Source organism: Leptodactylus fuscus, chromosome 2, assembly GCF_031893055.1.
Source record: "Leptodactylus fuscus isolate aLepFus1 chromosome 2, aLepFus1.hap2, whole genome shotgun sequence".
Classification (NCBI taxonomy): domain Eukaryota; kingdom Metazoa; phylum Chordata; class Amphibia; order Anura; family Leptodactylidae; genus Leptodactylus; species Leptodactylus fuscus.
The window spans coordinates 77,386,058-77,402,563 of NC_134266.1; the positions used below are offsets into that span (position 1 = coordinate 77,386,058).

At 45.8% G+C, this 16,506-nt stretch overlaps 1 protein-coding gene across 1 annotated transcript in view; it reads right to left on the reverse strand.

Moving 5' to 3' along the window:
* TSPAN2 (tetraspanin 2) overlaps positions 1–10,097 on the reverse strand; it is a 131,123-nt gene extending 121,026 nt beyond the window's left edge. The window contains exon 1 of the mRNA XM_075264048.1: positions 9,958–10,097. Coding sequence (XP_075120149.1) covers positions 9,958–10,026 — 69 coding nt within the window. The 5' untranslated portion in view covers positions 10,027–10,097. The remainder of the gene's footprint in view (positions 1–9,957) is intronic.
* Positions 10,098–16,506: the final 6,409 nt, after the last annotated feature.

Consider the following 16,506-nt stretch of genomic DNA (forward strand, 5'->3'; position numbering starts at 1 on the left):
TTCAAGAATCAGTGACGAAGTTGAAGTTACGCCGGGGATGGATATTTCAGCAAGACAATGATCCAAAACACCGCTCCAAATCCTCAGGCATTCATGCAGAGGAACAATTACAATGTTCTGGAATGGCCATCCCAGTCCCCAGACCTGAATATCATTGAACATCTGTGGGATGATTTGAAGCAGGCTGTCCATGCTCGGCGACCATCTAACTTAACTGAACTTGAATTGTTTGTCCAAAATACCTTTATCCAGGATCCAGGAACTGATTAAAAGCTACAGGAAGCGACTAGAGGCTGTTATCTTTGCAAAAGGAGGATGTACTAAATATTAATGTCACTTTTCTGTTGAGGTGCCCATACTTTTGCACCGGTCAAATTTTGGTTTAATGCATATTGCGCATTTTCTGTTAGTACAATAAACCTCATTTCAATCCTGAAATATTACTGTGTCCATCAGTTATTAGATATATCAAACTGAAATGGCTGTTGCAAATACCAAAATATTTAGAACTAAAAATGATTAAGATTAATAGGGGTGCCCAAACTTTTTCATAGGACTGTAAATAGAGAAAGGCCCCACTCAGTACAATCTTCTCCACAGTGGCCCCCACACAGTCCAATCTGCTTCACAGTGGACCACACACAGGAAAATCTGCTCCACAGGGGCTCTGACACAGTACTATTTGCTCCTAATATCCTAACCTAATATTAAGGACATTTCATTTCAGTTCTAATTGTTCCTGTTGACAGTTAGGGTCCATTCACACGGAGGAAAATGGTGAGGAATTTGGTGTGGAATTTCAGCGCTGAAAAAAAAGCCTCCCATTGACTTCAATGGGTTCCTCCTTGAAGTCAACAGGAACAATCCGAACTGAAATGAAATGTCTTTAATGGCCTTAGAAGGGCATTCACACAGAGTAAACTGATTCTGCCATGATAACTAGCAGTAGAATCAGCGCTGATAAAAAGACTCCCATTGACTTCAATGGGTTCCGTTTAATGCGCGGAACACATTGAAATCAATAGGTTAAAAATCCTCTCATTGATTTCAATGTGTTCTGCACGTTAAACGGAACCCATTGAAGTCAATGGGAGTCTTTTTATCAGCGCTGATTCTGCCGTGAGTTATCGTGGCAGAATCAGTGCCACTTTACTCCGTTTTACCAAACCCTTAAGGAAGTTGTTGTTTGTGACTTTGTACAATAAAATCCAAGCTATTCAACTTTTATATCTGCCGGCATGCATTTGCTTCCTTGGCTACAAGTCTGATTGGATGGTCCCAATTCACACTATGTAGAAAACAATATAGATACACTGGCTTGAGAAGTAAGAGAAGTGTCCAGGTGTAACCATTGCACCAAGTGCTCAGAACATCCTCTTCTTTGTACTCCTAAATGTAGAGGAATTGCTAAGTGGTCAGACTGTTAAATAATGGATGCACTTTAGGTCTTTCTTCCCGCTGTGCCAATTTAACACCGTTTCCATCAGTCCAGTAAATACAAAGTGTATTGATGCAAAAGAACCCGTCTTTGTTACCAGCATTACTAACACATGATTATAGGGATATAAAGTAATGAGGAATGGGAAGCGTAGACCATATACAAAATGCATGCAGTCTGGGGGTATAATGTGCTGTAATTCTCCGATTTTCAAACATTTCTCTAAAATTGATGATGTAATATACTGTAATAGAGAAACTGACATATTGTAATAGAGAAACTATCACTCTATTACATTTCACATTTACTTAGGAAACTGAGATGCATCATATATGAGGCCAGAAACCCAGTCTAAATTCTGTATTTCTGGACTTAATCAATTTACACAGTGAATAGTTTCCAAACTTAGACAACCTTAACCCCTTAACGGGCTTTTTTCCAGCCCCAGCAGCAATTTTTATATGCAGGGTAATCATTAATATTGGATTGGTGGGGGTTCGAGACCAAGATCCCACACCGATCACCATTGGGGAACAGAGCTACTGGGAATGGGACTGGAAGCAACTCTGCTGCTGTTCAAGTAATAGGAGCCCGGTTCACCCTACAGTGGGTGGCAGCACATTGATGCAGCCTTGTGCCTACTACTTGAATAGGAGCAGAGCTGCTTTTGGCCCCATACACAGAAATAGCTTTTGGAAGCTGGAACTGATTTCTTACATCAGTATAAAAAAAAACAAAAAAAAACGTTTCAGCTAGAAAACCCTTTTAGGCCAAGGCTCCACGTATCGAGCCACAGATGAAAAACGCTGTAGAAAAGACTGTGTCAGAAACGCATTGTGTTTTCTTCTGCAGTGTTTTTCACTCTGCAGAGTTTTCCATGGGTATAGATAACACGGGCTGTGATTTACAAAAACACAATATTTTTGAAATTGCAGAATTTCAGCTGCTGAATTTTTTTCTCAAATGTGGGGCCCAGCCCTTAAAGTCACTTTTGGCCTTATGGGGCATTCACACGGCGTAACGTGGCGCTGATTCTGACACAATAACTCGCGTAAAAAATCAGCACTGCAAAACAGAATCCCATTTAACGCACATAACACATTGAAATCAATGGGAGGCTTTTTAACCCATAGAATTCAATGTGTTACGCGTGTTAAAAGGAACCCAATGAACTCAATGGGATTCTGTTTTGCAGCGCTGATTTTTACGCGAGTTACTGTGCCAGAATCAGCGCCGTGTTACTCCAAATGCCCCCTTAAAAGAATTCTGTCAACAGTAAATTAGTTAAATCTAATCAGAGTAAATTGTAGAGTTGATTCTACAGTCTCCAAATATTTCTCAGTTTTGAAGCCCCACTTATTGATATACAAATGAGGGAGAAAGCGCTTTGGGGTATGACTTATTTTGCCTGGGCTTTGGCCTCAATTTAGATTCTTAGTCAAAGCACTTGTCTTGTTCACGTATAAATAAAACTGCAAATTACATGAAAATGGGGATCCGAAGCAGTATGAGGCTAAGGCCCCACTGGGCGGAAAAGCAGCGCTAAAGCGCTGCGGGAAGAGCTGCGGCGTGAACGCATTGAAGTTCTTCCCGCAGCGCTTTCAACAGAAAGTTCACAGAGTTTTCCTCTTCAGACTTTCTGTTACAGTGATATCTATGGGAAAACCACCGGTGTTTCCGTAGATATAATTGACATACTGCGATTTTCAAAACCGCAACGGTTTTGGAAATCGCAGCATGTCCACACTGCGATTTTTTCCACAAAGTGGGCATAGGATTCGCATGAATCCCATTCACTTTGCAAGTACTGTAAAACATGGCGATTTTTACCACAGCGTTTCCGCCGCGGCCAAATCGCAGCATTTCCATCCAGTGGGGCCCGCGGCCTAACAAAGACATATTAGAAGACATATTACGTCTGTCTTTAATTCTTATCTGAGTGCATTGAGTTCTTACTCTGTACGCAAACATTATCAGTTTACAATAAAGTCTATGGAGGGGGAGAGAAAAGGAGAAAGACGGAGGTATAAGGTCATTAGGGAGCACTAATGGAGCATTATATTGTGAGGGGAGCACTGAGGAGCATTATACTGTGCAGGGGGGGGGGGGGTATTCGAGTTTGCCCACAGTATAATGCCCCATTAGTGCCCTCACACAGTAGGAGTCCGGACAACTGGCAGTCACACTCCACTTTCAGACTGTGGTCTGCTGACTGCACTGTCCACTCACATGCCCTGCATAGCTCTGATGGATCGATGAGGGGTAGGGAGGGAAAGAGCAACTATACAGCTTAGGGTGCATTCGCACGGAGGAAAATGGTGAGAAATTTGGTGTGGAATTTCAGCGCTAAAAAAAACCCCTCCCATTGACAATTCAAGTCAATGGGAGTCTTTTTTTTCAGCGCTGAAATTCCCCACCAAATTCCTCATCATTTTCCTCCGTGTGAATGGACCCTTTCTCATTGATCTGGAAAAGTGCTTTATCAATGCCTCTTCCAAACAGTAAGCAGGTGGTCAGGGGGTCCCGCAGGGCTAGCAGCTGGCTATGGATTATAAAATGCAAGGACTTTTTAGAACTGTTTTTCCTTGCTAAGGAGTGCATCCTGTAGTCTGAAAAAAAACGGTATAATAAAATGTTTATGAAGTGCTTAACTTTTTGACTAAATTTGATTTAAAAAAAACCAACCGATTCCAAAATGTCTTTTTTAACTTTAAATGTTACCGTGATAACCATAATGCATAAATAACAAGTTCCCTTTATTCTGCGGGTTGATATTACTTGTTTATTATAGGGTAAACTGTAGGGTACCATTCTGGGTTACATACAATTTTGGAGAACAAGTAACCAGAAAACACAATTTATGATGTTGGCTTTTTTTTTTTTTTTTTTTTTACTGCATTCATGAAGCAGGATAAATGATGCATCAGTCAGGGGGAATAAGGGGAATTTTTGGGTTGTATTTATGTATGCTATTAAACTTTTTAGGTGACTAGACTATGCAATATCCTGACTGCAGATATTTCACTGCTGTGTATTATGGATATCAGCACAATGACAGACAGCCTATTGAGCCCTGCTAATGGCAGGACCTCATAGGAGGACACTGATGACACACCCAGGGGGTCTTGATCTCAGATGTCGTGACAACGCATCGGCTCCCCCTGATCGCACCACTGGGAAAGTGATAAGCAAACACTAACTTTGAACAACCCCTTAGATGCTTCTGTATCTATTGACCATAGTACTGACCACAGTTATTTCTGATCGCAGGTGTTGCAGGGTGCTGTTGTACAGCGGACACCCATTTATACTAGAAGTAATTGGTTTTGATAACTATGTGCACTTTTCTGATCTGTTCCAAAATACTCGTATTGATCACAATCCTCATCTGTTCTTTTCTATGACTTCCCTTTAATTTCCAAACCTTCAATGATGTATTATCACTTATTTCTTCTATATCTCCATATGAAATAAAATCTTACATAGATTCCTCCTGCCCCCTTTCTTTTACCCCAATGTTACTATTCTGTCGGCCCTGTATCCCCTGCTCCTTATTCTGTTATATTCTATTTATAGACATGTTTCTTTTGCATCCTCCCTAATGTTCTCTTCTCTTCTTCATGACACTATTTCCATCTTTAACCCTGCCATGTCTGTTTTTTGCTGTGACCTCAGCTGTCCTTTAGCTGTGCTTCCCTCAGTTGTCACTGTCCCTCCAGCCTTGCCCTCATCTTTCTTTATCTACTGTAAGGGCGTCCAGCTCACACGGTTGGGGTATGGCAAGGACACGGGTCAGAAAGGCAGCAGGTTTTAAAATCCAGAGTGTTTTATTTTAGTGTCTCCAGCATAAAACACTATCAGCAAACAACAAAACAAAACCTAAGCCTGTCCGGCTCTAATTAAACATCAGCATGCCTGTCTGTGCTACAGCAGGTCACATAACATCCAATGCAGGGACCCAAACGGTACATACCGTCCCAGTAGTGCTTTGTCTCACTCTGGCTGCAAACCCTGTCAGCCCCCCTTTTACCAGGCTTCCTTCCCCAGTAATGGCGTTGAGGAAGCCTCAGCTGTGAGCACCTGGGACGAAGGGAATAACCCGTGGTGGACCAGAGGTGTGGACTGGAAGCCTCCCACTACCAACCTGCCCTCCAGTCCAGAAAATACAGCCCATGATATTGAAACCAAAAGAGCTCAAGCAGACTACGTTCTGCTAGAGCAAAAATTAATCGCTCTGCGTTTCCTTTATCTCACCTGGCTGAGGAAACCAGGCGGGATATACACCCCGTCCACCACTTTACCGTACACTTTACCACACTATGTACATTGTGGGCAGAATTCTTCCAGGTCACTGGGACCACAGATGTGACAGGTCAATCTATTGTCAGGAATTATTCTCACACATTCTCATACATTCTCTTACTGGCTTAACAAGTTAGATTTTCCTGACTGTGTTACAAGTGTATTAAGTCTTTAAAGGGTTACTGTCGTCTTATAAAGTTATGTGATATTACTAGAATATACAGTTACTTTATGATCTGTGGAGCACTGACCTCTGGGACACCTCAACCCCCATGATCCTTAGACTTGTTATCCTGCACAGCACCACTACTATAATCTGGCTACGCAGGGTACTGCAACCAAGCCCATTCACTTGAATAGAGCCATACTGCAGTTCCCTGCTCATTTAAACCTCACCCAAATAGTGAAGGGGACAAACCAGCACAATGTTCCCTTTACTTTTAGGATTAGTCCAAGAGGTCTGACTCCTACCAGCGATATGACATCACTTTATCATATGGAAACATTTGCTTAATGGAGAGCAAACAAAACCTTCTATAAACCATGTTAATAAAGCTTAATCCAACTTTCAGCTATATTCACTGAATGTCAATTCTCCAATATATTTAAGATGGGAATATTTTTATATTCAGAGGTTGAAGAGATGGATAAAAATGGATCCAGTCTAGACAGTCCTCTATGTGCAAAACAATTGAGCAGCCTGGACTCCCAGCAGATACATGGTAGTAAACTAGGCGCTGTCACAAGTATATAGACTGTGTTTAACATGAAATCTAGTTGTAATGCAGATTAAATCCACCAATGTATGGAATAGTAGTGTGACAGGGTGGCAGCATGAACCCACATCGGCATGCCAGTGCAGCAATATGTTATCTGAATCAGGACTCTCTTGTCACTACCCTGATTCTTTTTTTTTTTTTTTTTTTTTTTTGTAGATTGTGAGCCCCACATAGAGCTCACAATGTACATTCTTTCCCTATCAGTATGTCTTTGGAATATGTGATGGAAATCCATGCAAACACTGGGAGAACATACAAACTCCTTGCAGCTGTATTTTTGCCCTTGGTGGGACTTGAACACCAAGACTCCAACGCTGCAAGGCTGCAGTGCTAACCACTGAGCCACCATGTGGCCCCACTACCCTGGCTCTTCATTACCCTTTGTGCACAGTAACAATATACAGTGACATCAGTGAATATGTTATGACACTGTTTTATACAATCAGTATGCCAGAGGGTATTATGTTTAGACCCTATTATGCACATGTCAGAAATAGGGATTTGGTGGCAATGGAAGTCAAGTTGGATGGCGGATACTGAACACACACCATATCTTATAAGAAGCATCCACGTCAGATGAATGGTGAGGGAGGAGTACTGCCACCCTTACAGAACTCAAACAAATCTCAGAGAAGAGTAGCTACTGCCTACCCTACTATCAGCTGTATTGTGGGGAACATGGGCAACTGTCTTGTATTTGACCACATAAGTGATGTACACTATACTAGTGGGTATTGCAGCTGTATTCACATACATAAGTGATAGACATGATACTATTGGACACCATTTTATCACCATTACTATTGGGCACCATTTTTGGATTTGCACACATAGATAAGGGTACTGCAGTTGTATTTACAAAGACAAGCAATGTAAATTATACTATTGGGTATGAGTCTGATATTTTGTACAGACAAAGATATGCATTACACAATTGGGTACTAGTGCGTTATTTGCACACATACATTGTATACATTACATTATTGGGCACCAGAGTTGCACACATAGCTGTGGTACATTGTACAAGTCTACACCAGTGTCCTCAGTGTCCTCTCAGCACCATCCTGTCCCCTCCATACACCTGTAATTCAGTGTCCCCTAAACCGCATTCTGTCCTCTCCATATACCGGTAGCTCAGTGTCCCCTCAGCCCCATCTTGTCCCCTCCATACACCTGTAGCTCAGTGCCCCCTCATCTCCATCCTCTTCCCTCCATACACCTGTAGCTCAGTGTCCCCTCATCTCCATCCTCTTCCCTCCATACACCTGTAGCTCAGAGTCCCCTCATCTCCATCCTGTCCCCTCCATACACCTGTAGCTCATTGCCCCCTCATCTCCATCCTGTCCCCTCCATACACCTGTAGCTCATTGCCCCCTCATCCCCATCCTGTCCCCTCCATACACCTGTAGCTCAGTGTCCCCTCAACCCCATCCTGTCCCCTCCATACACCTGTAGCTCAGTGTCCCTCATCTCCATCCTCTTCCCTCCATACACCTGTAGCTCAGTGTTCCCTCATCTCCATCCTCTTCCCTCCATATACCTGTAGCTCAGTGTCCCCTCATCTCCATCCTCTTCCCTCCATACACCTGTAGCTCAGTGTCCCCTCATCTCCATCCTCTTCCCTCCATACACCTGGAGCTCAGTGTCCCCTCAGCACCCTCCTGTCCCCTCCATATACCTGTAGCTCAGTGTCCCCTCATCTCCATCCTGTCCCCTCCATACACCTGTAGCTCATTGCCCCCTCATCTCCATCCTCTTCCCTCCATACACCTGTAGCTCAGTGTCCCCTCAGCACCCTCCTGTCCCCTCCATATACCTGTAGCTCAGTGTCCCCTCATCTCCATCCTGTCCCCCCATACACCTGTAGCTCATTGCCCCCTCATCCCCATCCTGTCCCTTCCATACACCTGTAGCTCATTGCCCCCTCATCTCCATCCTGTCCTCTCCATACACCTGTAGCTCATTGCCCCCTCATCTCCATCCTGTCCCCTCCATACACCTGTAGCTCATTGCCCCCTCATCTCCATCCTGTCCCCTCCATACACCTGTAGCTCAGTGTCCCCTCATCTCCATCCTGTCCTCTCCATACACCTGTAGCTCAGTGTCCCCTCATCTCCATCCTGTCCCCTCCATATACCTGTAGCTCAGTGTCCCCTCATCTCCATCCTCTTCCCTCCATAAACCTGTAGCTCAGTGTTCCCTCATCTCCATCCTCTTCCCTCCATACACCTGTAGCTCAGTGTTCCCTCATCTCCATCCTGTCCCCTCCATACACCTGTAGCTCAGTGTCCCCTCATCTCCATCCTGTCCCCTCCATATACCTGCAGCTCAGTGTCCCCTCATCTCCATCCTGTCCCCTCCATACACCTGTAGCTCAGTGTCCCCTCATCTCCATCCTGTTCCCTCCTGCACCTGTAGCTCAGTGTCCCCTCATCTCCATCCTGTCCCCTCCATACACCTGCAGCTCAGTGTCCCCTCATCTCCATCCTCTTCCCTCCATACACCTGTAGCTCAGTGTCCCCTCATCTCCATCATGTCCCCTCCATACACCTGTAGCTCAGTGTTCCCTCCATACACCTGTAGCTCAGTGTCCCCTCATCTCCATCCTCTTCCCTCCATACACCTGTAACTCAGTGTCCCCTCATCTCCATCCTCTTCCCTCCATACACCTGTAGCTCAGTGTTCCCTCATCTCCATCCTGTTCCCTCCTGCACCTGTAGCTCAGTGTCCCCTCATCTCCATCCTGTCCTCTCCATATACCTGTAGCTCAGTGTCCCCTCATCTCCATCCTCTTCCCTCCATACACTTGTAGCTCAGTGTCCCCTCATCTCCATCCTCTTCCCTCCATACACCTGTAGCTCAGTGTCCCCTCATCTCCATCCTCTTCCCTCCATACACCTGTAGCTCAGTGTCCCCTCATCTCCATCCTCTTCCCTCCATACACCTGTAGCTCAGTGTCCCCTCATCTCCATCCTCTTCCCTCCATACACTTGTAGCTCAGTGTCCCCTCATCTCCATCCTCTTCCCTCCATACACCTGTAGCTCAGTGTCCCCTCATCTCCATCCTCTTCCCTCCATACACTTGTAGCTCAGTGTCCCCTCATCTCCATCCTCTTCCCTCCATACACCTGTAGCTCAGTGTCCCCGACCCCTCCATACACCTGTAGCTCAGTGTCCCCTCCATACACCTGTAGCTCAGTGTCCCCTCCATACACCTGTAGCCCAGTGTCCCCTCAGCCCCATCCTGTCCCCTCCATGCACCTGTAGCTCAGTGTCCCCTCCATACACCTGTAGCTCAGTGTCCCCTCCATACACCTGTAGCTCAGTGTCCCCTCCATACACCTGTAGCCCAGTGTCCCCTCAGCCCCATCCTGTCCCCTCCATACACCTGTAGCCCAGTGTCCCCTCCGCCCCATCCTCCCCACAGCCGTCTCTTACCAGGAAGATGAGGTTGAATGTGAGTAGCAGGTACTTGACACATCGCATGGATCCGCTCAGTCTCCCCATCCCGGCTCCAGCCCAGACCAGCAACAGATGTCACAGCTCCGAACCTCCTGCTCACACACTGCACGAGAACCACGCCCCATCAAGCCATAACCACGCCCTTCTAAAAGGTAACCACACCCGTTATTAAAACTTTCCGCCCACTGAGTAACGCCCCTTACAGCTCGGCTTGCCTAGTCTGGTGAAGGTTTCTATAATAGGCTGCCATTAGAGTGGCCACGCCCCCAGAGGCAGGCCAGGTCGGAGAGCAGACTGACAGGGCTCGTCCAGAGACACAGATGGCTGAGACGTTCAGGAGGCTGCAGTGCATAGAGCTGGTCAAACCGAGCTATGTAATCTGTGCTGTACACGAGTGTATTGTGAGGGAGGCTGTGGCTGGAGATGACCTGGAAGTGTGAGAAGAAGAGAAGCAAACACTGTCTGCAAATGTATCACTAGAGCGACTTTCACTGCATACATTCCCACGGTCTGGGGCTTCACCACTTCTAACTATATACATATATGTACACGATACATAGTACTGTATACAAAATATACTAACAACTATATACATATATGTACACAATACATAGTACTATATACAAAATATACTAATAACTATATACATATATGTACACAATACATAGTACTATATACAAAATATACTAACAACTATATACATATATGTACACAATACAAAGTGTGTACTATATACAAACTATACTAACAACTATATACCCATATGTGCACAATACATAGTGTGTACTATATACTAACAATTATATAGCTATATGTACACAATACAGTGTTACCTCTTAAAAAAATGTTTAAAAAAAGTTTAAAACATTTTGTATGAACACACACAAAAAAATTCTAGCATTTTAGTACTGCGTGACCATATTGACCAGGGCTGTTTTAACACATTGGTGGGCCCTGTGCAAGGGTTTCATAAATGCGCCCACCCCCATCATCATCACTTAGAAATACCTGAACCCGCTTGGGGACACTAAAATGGAAATCTAATCCACTTAAAAAAGCGTCTAACCGCAGACCCCATGGAACACAATGGAGTCTGCTGGGTTTCTGCCCGAAAAAGGAAGATTTAGGTCGGGGCTGCAGAAAAAATTGCGGCGTTTTACAGTGCAAGCAAAGGGGATGGGATTTATGCGAATCCCATGCCTACTTTGCGGAAAAATACGCCGCGCATACACGCTGCGATTTGCGTTGCGTTGCGGCTTTGCAAATTGCAGCATGTCAATTATATCTATGGAAACGCCAGCGGCTTTCCCGTAGATATAATGGGAAGAGAAAGTCCGCAGAGGAAAACTCAGTGAACTTTCTCTTCAAAGCGCTGCAGAAAGAACCGCAATGCGATCACACAGCGGTTCTTTCTGCAGCGCTTTAGCGCAGCAATTACGGCCCCTGGATTCAGGGATGGAAACCCCGAACATAGATCAGGCACAGATGTGAACCTAGTCAAGTAGGTCCAAGACTAAGGCTGAGTTCACACGGGGTATTTTCGTCAGGATTTTGAGGCCGTATCCACCTCAAAATCCTGACTGAAAAGATGGCTCCCATTGAAATCAATGGGAGCCAGTGAGTTCTTTTTTCCGTGAGCCGTTTGTTCCGGCTCCCGGAGAAAAGAATGGGCATGCTCATTCTTCAGGCGGAGTTCTATCTCCACACAACCTATTTTTTTGGAAAATTGATCTTGAAGCTTTGAAAATTATAATTGGTAAATAAATAGAGATGAGCGAACAGTGTTCTATCGAACTCATGTTCGATCGGATATTAGGCTGTTCGGCATGTTCGAATCGAATCGAACACCGCGTGGTAAAGTGCGCCATTACTCGATTCCCCTCCCACCTTCCCTGGCGCCTTTTTTGCTCCAATAACAGCGCAGGGTAGGTGGGACAGGAACTACGACACCGGTGACGTTGAAAAAAGTAGGCAAAACCCATTGGCTGCCGAAAACATGTGACCTCTAATTTAAAAGAACAGCGACGCCCAGCTTCGCGTCATTCTGAGCTTGCAATTCACCGAGGACGGAGGTTTCCGTCCAGTTAGCTAGGGGTTAGATTCTGGGTAGGCAGGGACAGGCTAGGATAGGAAGGAGAAGACAACCAACAGCTCTTATAAGAGCTAAATTCCAGGGAGAAGCTTGTCAGTGTAAAGTGGCACTGACGGGCTCAATCGCCGCAACCCAGCTTTCCCAGGATCCTGAATGGAATACACTGTCAGTGTATTCCCGTATACCCGATATATACCCCGATACCCGTTCCAACGGTGTGCCCCCCCACCTTCACCCCAGAAATACCCTGCAAGTCCCCTAGCAATAGAATTGGGGCTATATACACCCACAATTTTTACTACTGGTATACAGTGCCATTGTCTGACTGGGAATTCAAAGAATATATTGGGAATACAAATACCCTCATTTCTTCCTACTGCCATATAGTGCCAGTGTCTGACTGGGAATTCAAAGAATATATTGGGGTTACGTGCACCCACAATTTTTACTACTGGTATACAGTGCCATTGTCTGACTGGGAATTCAAAGAATATATTGGGAATACAAATACCCTCATTTCTTGCTACTGCCATATAGTGCCAGTGTCTGACTGGGAATTCAAAGAATATATTGGGGTTACGTGCACCCACAATTTTTACTACTGGTATACAGTGCCATTGTCTGACTGGGAATTCAAAGAATATATTGGGGTTATAAATACCCTCATTTCTTGCTACTGCCATATAGTGCCAGTTTCTGACTGGTAATTCAAAGAATATATTGGGGTTACGTGCACCCACAATTTTTACTACTGGTATACAGTGCCATTGTCTGACTGGGAATTCAAAGAGTATATTGGGAATACAAATACCCTCATTTCTTGCTACTGCCATATAGTGCCAGTTTCTGACTGGTAATTCAAAGAATATATTGGGGTTACGTGCACCCACAATTTTTACTACTGGTATACAGTGCCATTGTCTGACTGGGAATTCAAAGAGTATATTGGGAATACAAATACCCTCATTTCTTGCTACTGCCATATAGTGCCAGTTTCTGACTGGGAATTCAAAGAATATATTGGGGTTACGTGCACCCACAATTTTTACTACTGGTATACAGTGCCATTGTCTGACTGGGAATTCAAAGAGTATATTGGGAATACAAATACCCTCATTTCTTGCTACTGCCATATAGTGCCAGTTTCTGACTGGGAATTCAAAGAATATATTGGGGTTACGTGCACCCACAATTTTTACTACTGGTATACAGTGCCATTGTCTGACTGGGAATTCAAAGAGTATATTGGGAATACAAATACCCTCATTTCTTGCTACTGCCATATAGTGCCAGTGTCTGACTGGTAATTCAAAGAATATATTGGGGTTACGTGCACCCACAATTTTTACTACTGGTATACAGTGCCATTGTCTGACTGGGAATTCAAAGAGTATATTGGGAATACAAATACCCTCATTTCTTGCTACTGCCATATAGTGCCAGTTTCTGACTGGTAATTCAAAGAATATATTGGGGTTACGTGCACCCACAATTTTTACTACTGGTATACAGTGCCATTGTCTGACTGGGAATTCAAAGAATATATTGGGGTTATAAATACCCTCATTTCTTGCTACTGCCATATAGTGCCAGTTTCTGACTGGTAATTCAAAGAATATATTGGGGTTACGTGCACCCACAATTTTTACTACTGGTATACAGTGCCATTGTCTGACTGGGAATTCAAAGAGTATATTGGGAATACAAATACCCTCATTTCTTGCTACTGCCATATAGTGCCAGTTTCTGACTGGGAATTCAAAGAATATATTGGGGTTACGTGCACCCACAATTTTTACTACTGGTATACAGTGCCATTGTCTGACTGGGAATTCAAAGAGTATATTGGGAATACAAATACCCTCATTTCTTGCTACTGCCATATAGTGCCAGTTTCTGACTGGTAATTCAAAGAATATATTGGGGTTACGTGCACCCACAATTTTTACTACTGGTATACAGTGCCATTGTCTGACTGGGAATTCAAAGAATATATTGGGGTTATAAATACCCTCATTTCTTGCTACTGCCATATAGTGCCAGTTTCTGACTGGTAATTCAAAGAATATATTGGGGTTACGTGCACCCACAATTTTTACTACTGGTATACAGTGCCATTGTCTGACTGGGAATTCAAAGAATATATTGGGGTTACGTGCACCCACAATTTTTACTACTGGTATACAGTGCCATTGTCTGACTGGGAATTCAAAGAGTATATTGGGGTTACGTGCACCCACAATTTTTACTACTGGTATACAGTGCCATTGTCTGACTGGGAATTCAAAGAGTATATTGGGAATACAAATACCCTCATTTCTTGCTACTGCCATATAGTGCCAGTGTCTGACTGGGAATTCAAAGAATATATTGGGGTTACGTGCACCCACAATTTTTACTACTGGTATACAGTGCCAATTTCTAACTAGGAATTCAAAATGCGCAAGGCTCCCGGAAAGGGACGTGGACGAGGCCGTGGGCGAGGTCGGGGGAATGGTTCTGGGGAGCAAGGTAGCAGTGAAGCCACAGGGCGTCCCGTGCCTACTCCTGTGGGGCAGCAAGCATTGCGCCACTCCACAGTGCCAGGGTTGCTTGCCACATTAACTAAACTGCAGGGTACAAACCTTAGTAGGCCCGAGAACCAGGAACAGGTCTTGCAATGGCTGTCAGAGAACGCTTACAGCACATTGTCCAGCAGCCAGTCAGACTCTGCCTCCTCTCCTCCTATTACCCAACAGTCTTGTCTTCCTTCCTCCCAAAATTCCGAAGCTTTACAGAACAATAACCCAAACTGTCCCTGCTCCCCAGAGCTGTTCTCCGCTCCTTTCATTGTCCCTCAACCTGCCTCTCCACGTCACGATTCCACGAACCTAACAGAGGAGCATCTGTGTCCAGATGCTCAAACACTAGAGTCTCCTCCATCTCCGTTCGATTTGGTGGTGGATGACCAGCAACCCACCCTCATCGACGATGATGTGACGCAGTTGCCGTCAGGGCATCCAGTTGACCGGCGCATTGTGCGGGAGGAGGAGATGAGACAGGAGTTGGAAGAGGAAGTGGTGGATGATGAGGACACTGACCCGACCTGGACAGGGGGGATGTCAAGCGGGGAAAGTAGTGTGGATGTTGAGGCAGGTGCAGCACCAAAAAGGGTAGCTAGAGGCAGAGGCAGAGGTCAGCAGCTTAGGCGAAGCCAGGCCACACCCGGAATCTCCCAAGATGTTCCAGTTCGTACCCAGCCCCGAAAAACTCCCACCTCGAGGGCACGTTTCTCGAAGGTGTGGAGTTTTTTCAAGGAATGCGCCGAGGACAGATATAGTGTTGTCTGCACAATTTGCCTCTCGAAATTGATTAGGGGCTCTGAGAAGAGCAACCTGTCCACCACTTCAATGCGCCGTCATTTGGAATCCAAGCACTGGAATCAGTGGCAGGCAGCAACGGCAGGACAAAGGCCGCCTGCCGTTCACGCCACTGCCACTGCCTCTGCCACTGCCTCTGCCACTGCCACTGCTGACTGTGCTGGCGATGCACTCCAGAGGACGAGCCAGGACACCACTTCATCTGCCTCCGCCACTTTGTTGACTTCTACCTCATCCTCCCCTGGTCCTGTCTTATCTCCTTCTCCTGCACCATCAAAGGCACCATCAGGCGTTTCTTTACAACAACCCACCATCTCTCAGACATTGGAGCGGCGGCAGAAATACACTGCTAACCACCCACACGCGCAAGCCTTGAACGCCAACATCGCTAAACTGCTGGCCCAGGAGATGTTGGCGTTCCGGCTTGTTGAAACTCCCGCCTTCCTGGACCTGATGGCAACTGCGGCACCTCGCTATGCCGTCCCTAGCCGTCACTACTTCTCCCGGTGTGCCGTCCCCGCCTTGCACCAGCACGTGTCACTCAACATCAGGCGGGCCCTTAGTTCCGCGCTTTGCACAAAGGTCCACTTGGCAATGACGCGTGGACAAGTGCATGCGGACAGGGACGCTACATTTCACTGACGGCACACTGGGTGAATGTAGTTGAGGCTGGGACTGCTTCCCAAACTGGCCCGGTGTACCTCGTCTCCCCGCCTAACATTCCTGGCAGGGACACGAGAAGAACACCCCCCTCCTCCTCCTCCTCTACCGCCTCCTCCTCCGCCACCGCCTCCTCCTCCGCCACCGCCTCCTCCTCCGCTGTTAGATTGACCCCAGCTACGAGTTGGAAACGTTGCAGCACTGGCGTTGGTAGACGTCAGCAGGCTGTGCTGAAGCTGATCAGCTTGGGGGACAGACAGCACACTGCCTCCGAGGTGAGGGATGCCCTCCTCGATGAGACGGCAATATGGTTTGAGCCGCTGCACCTGGGCCCAGGCATGGTCGTTTGTGATAACGGCCGGAACCTGGTAGCAGCTCTGGAGCTTGCCGGACTCCAACATGTTCCATGCCTGG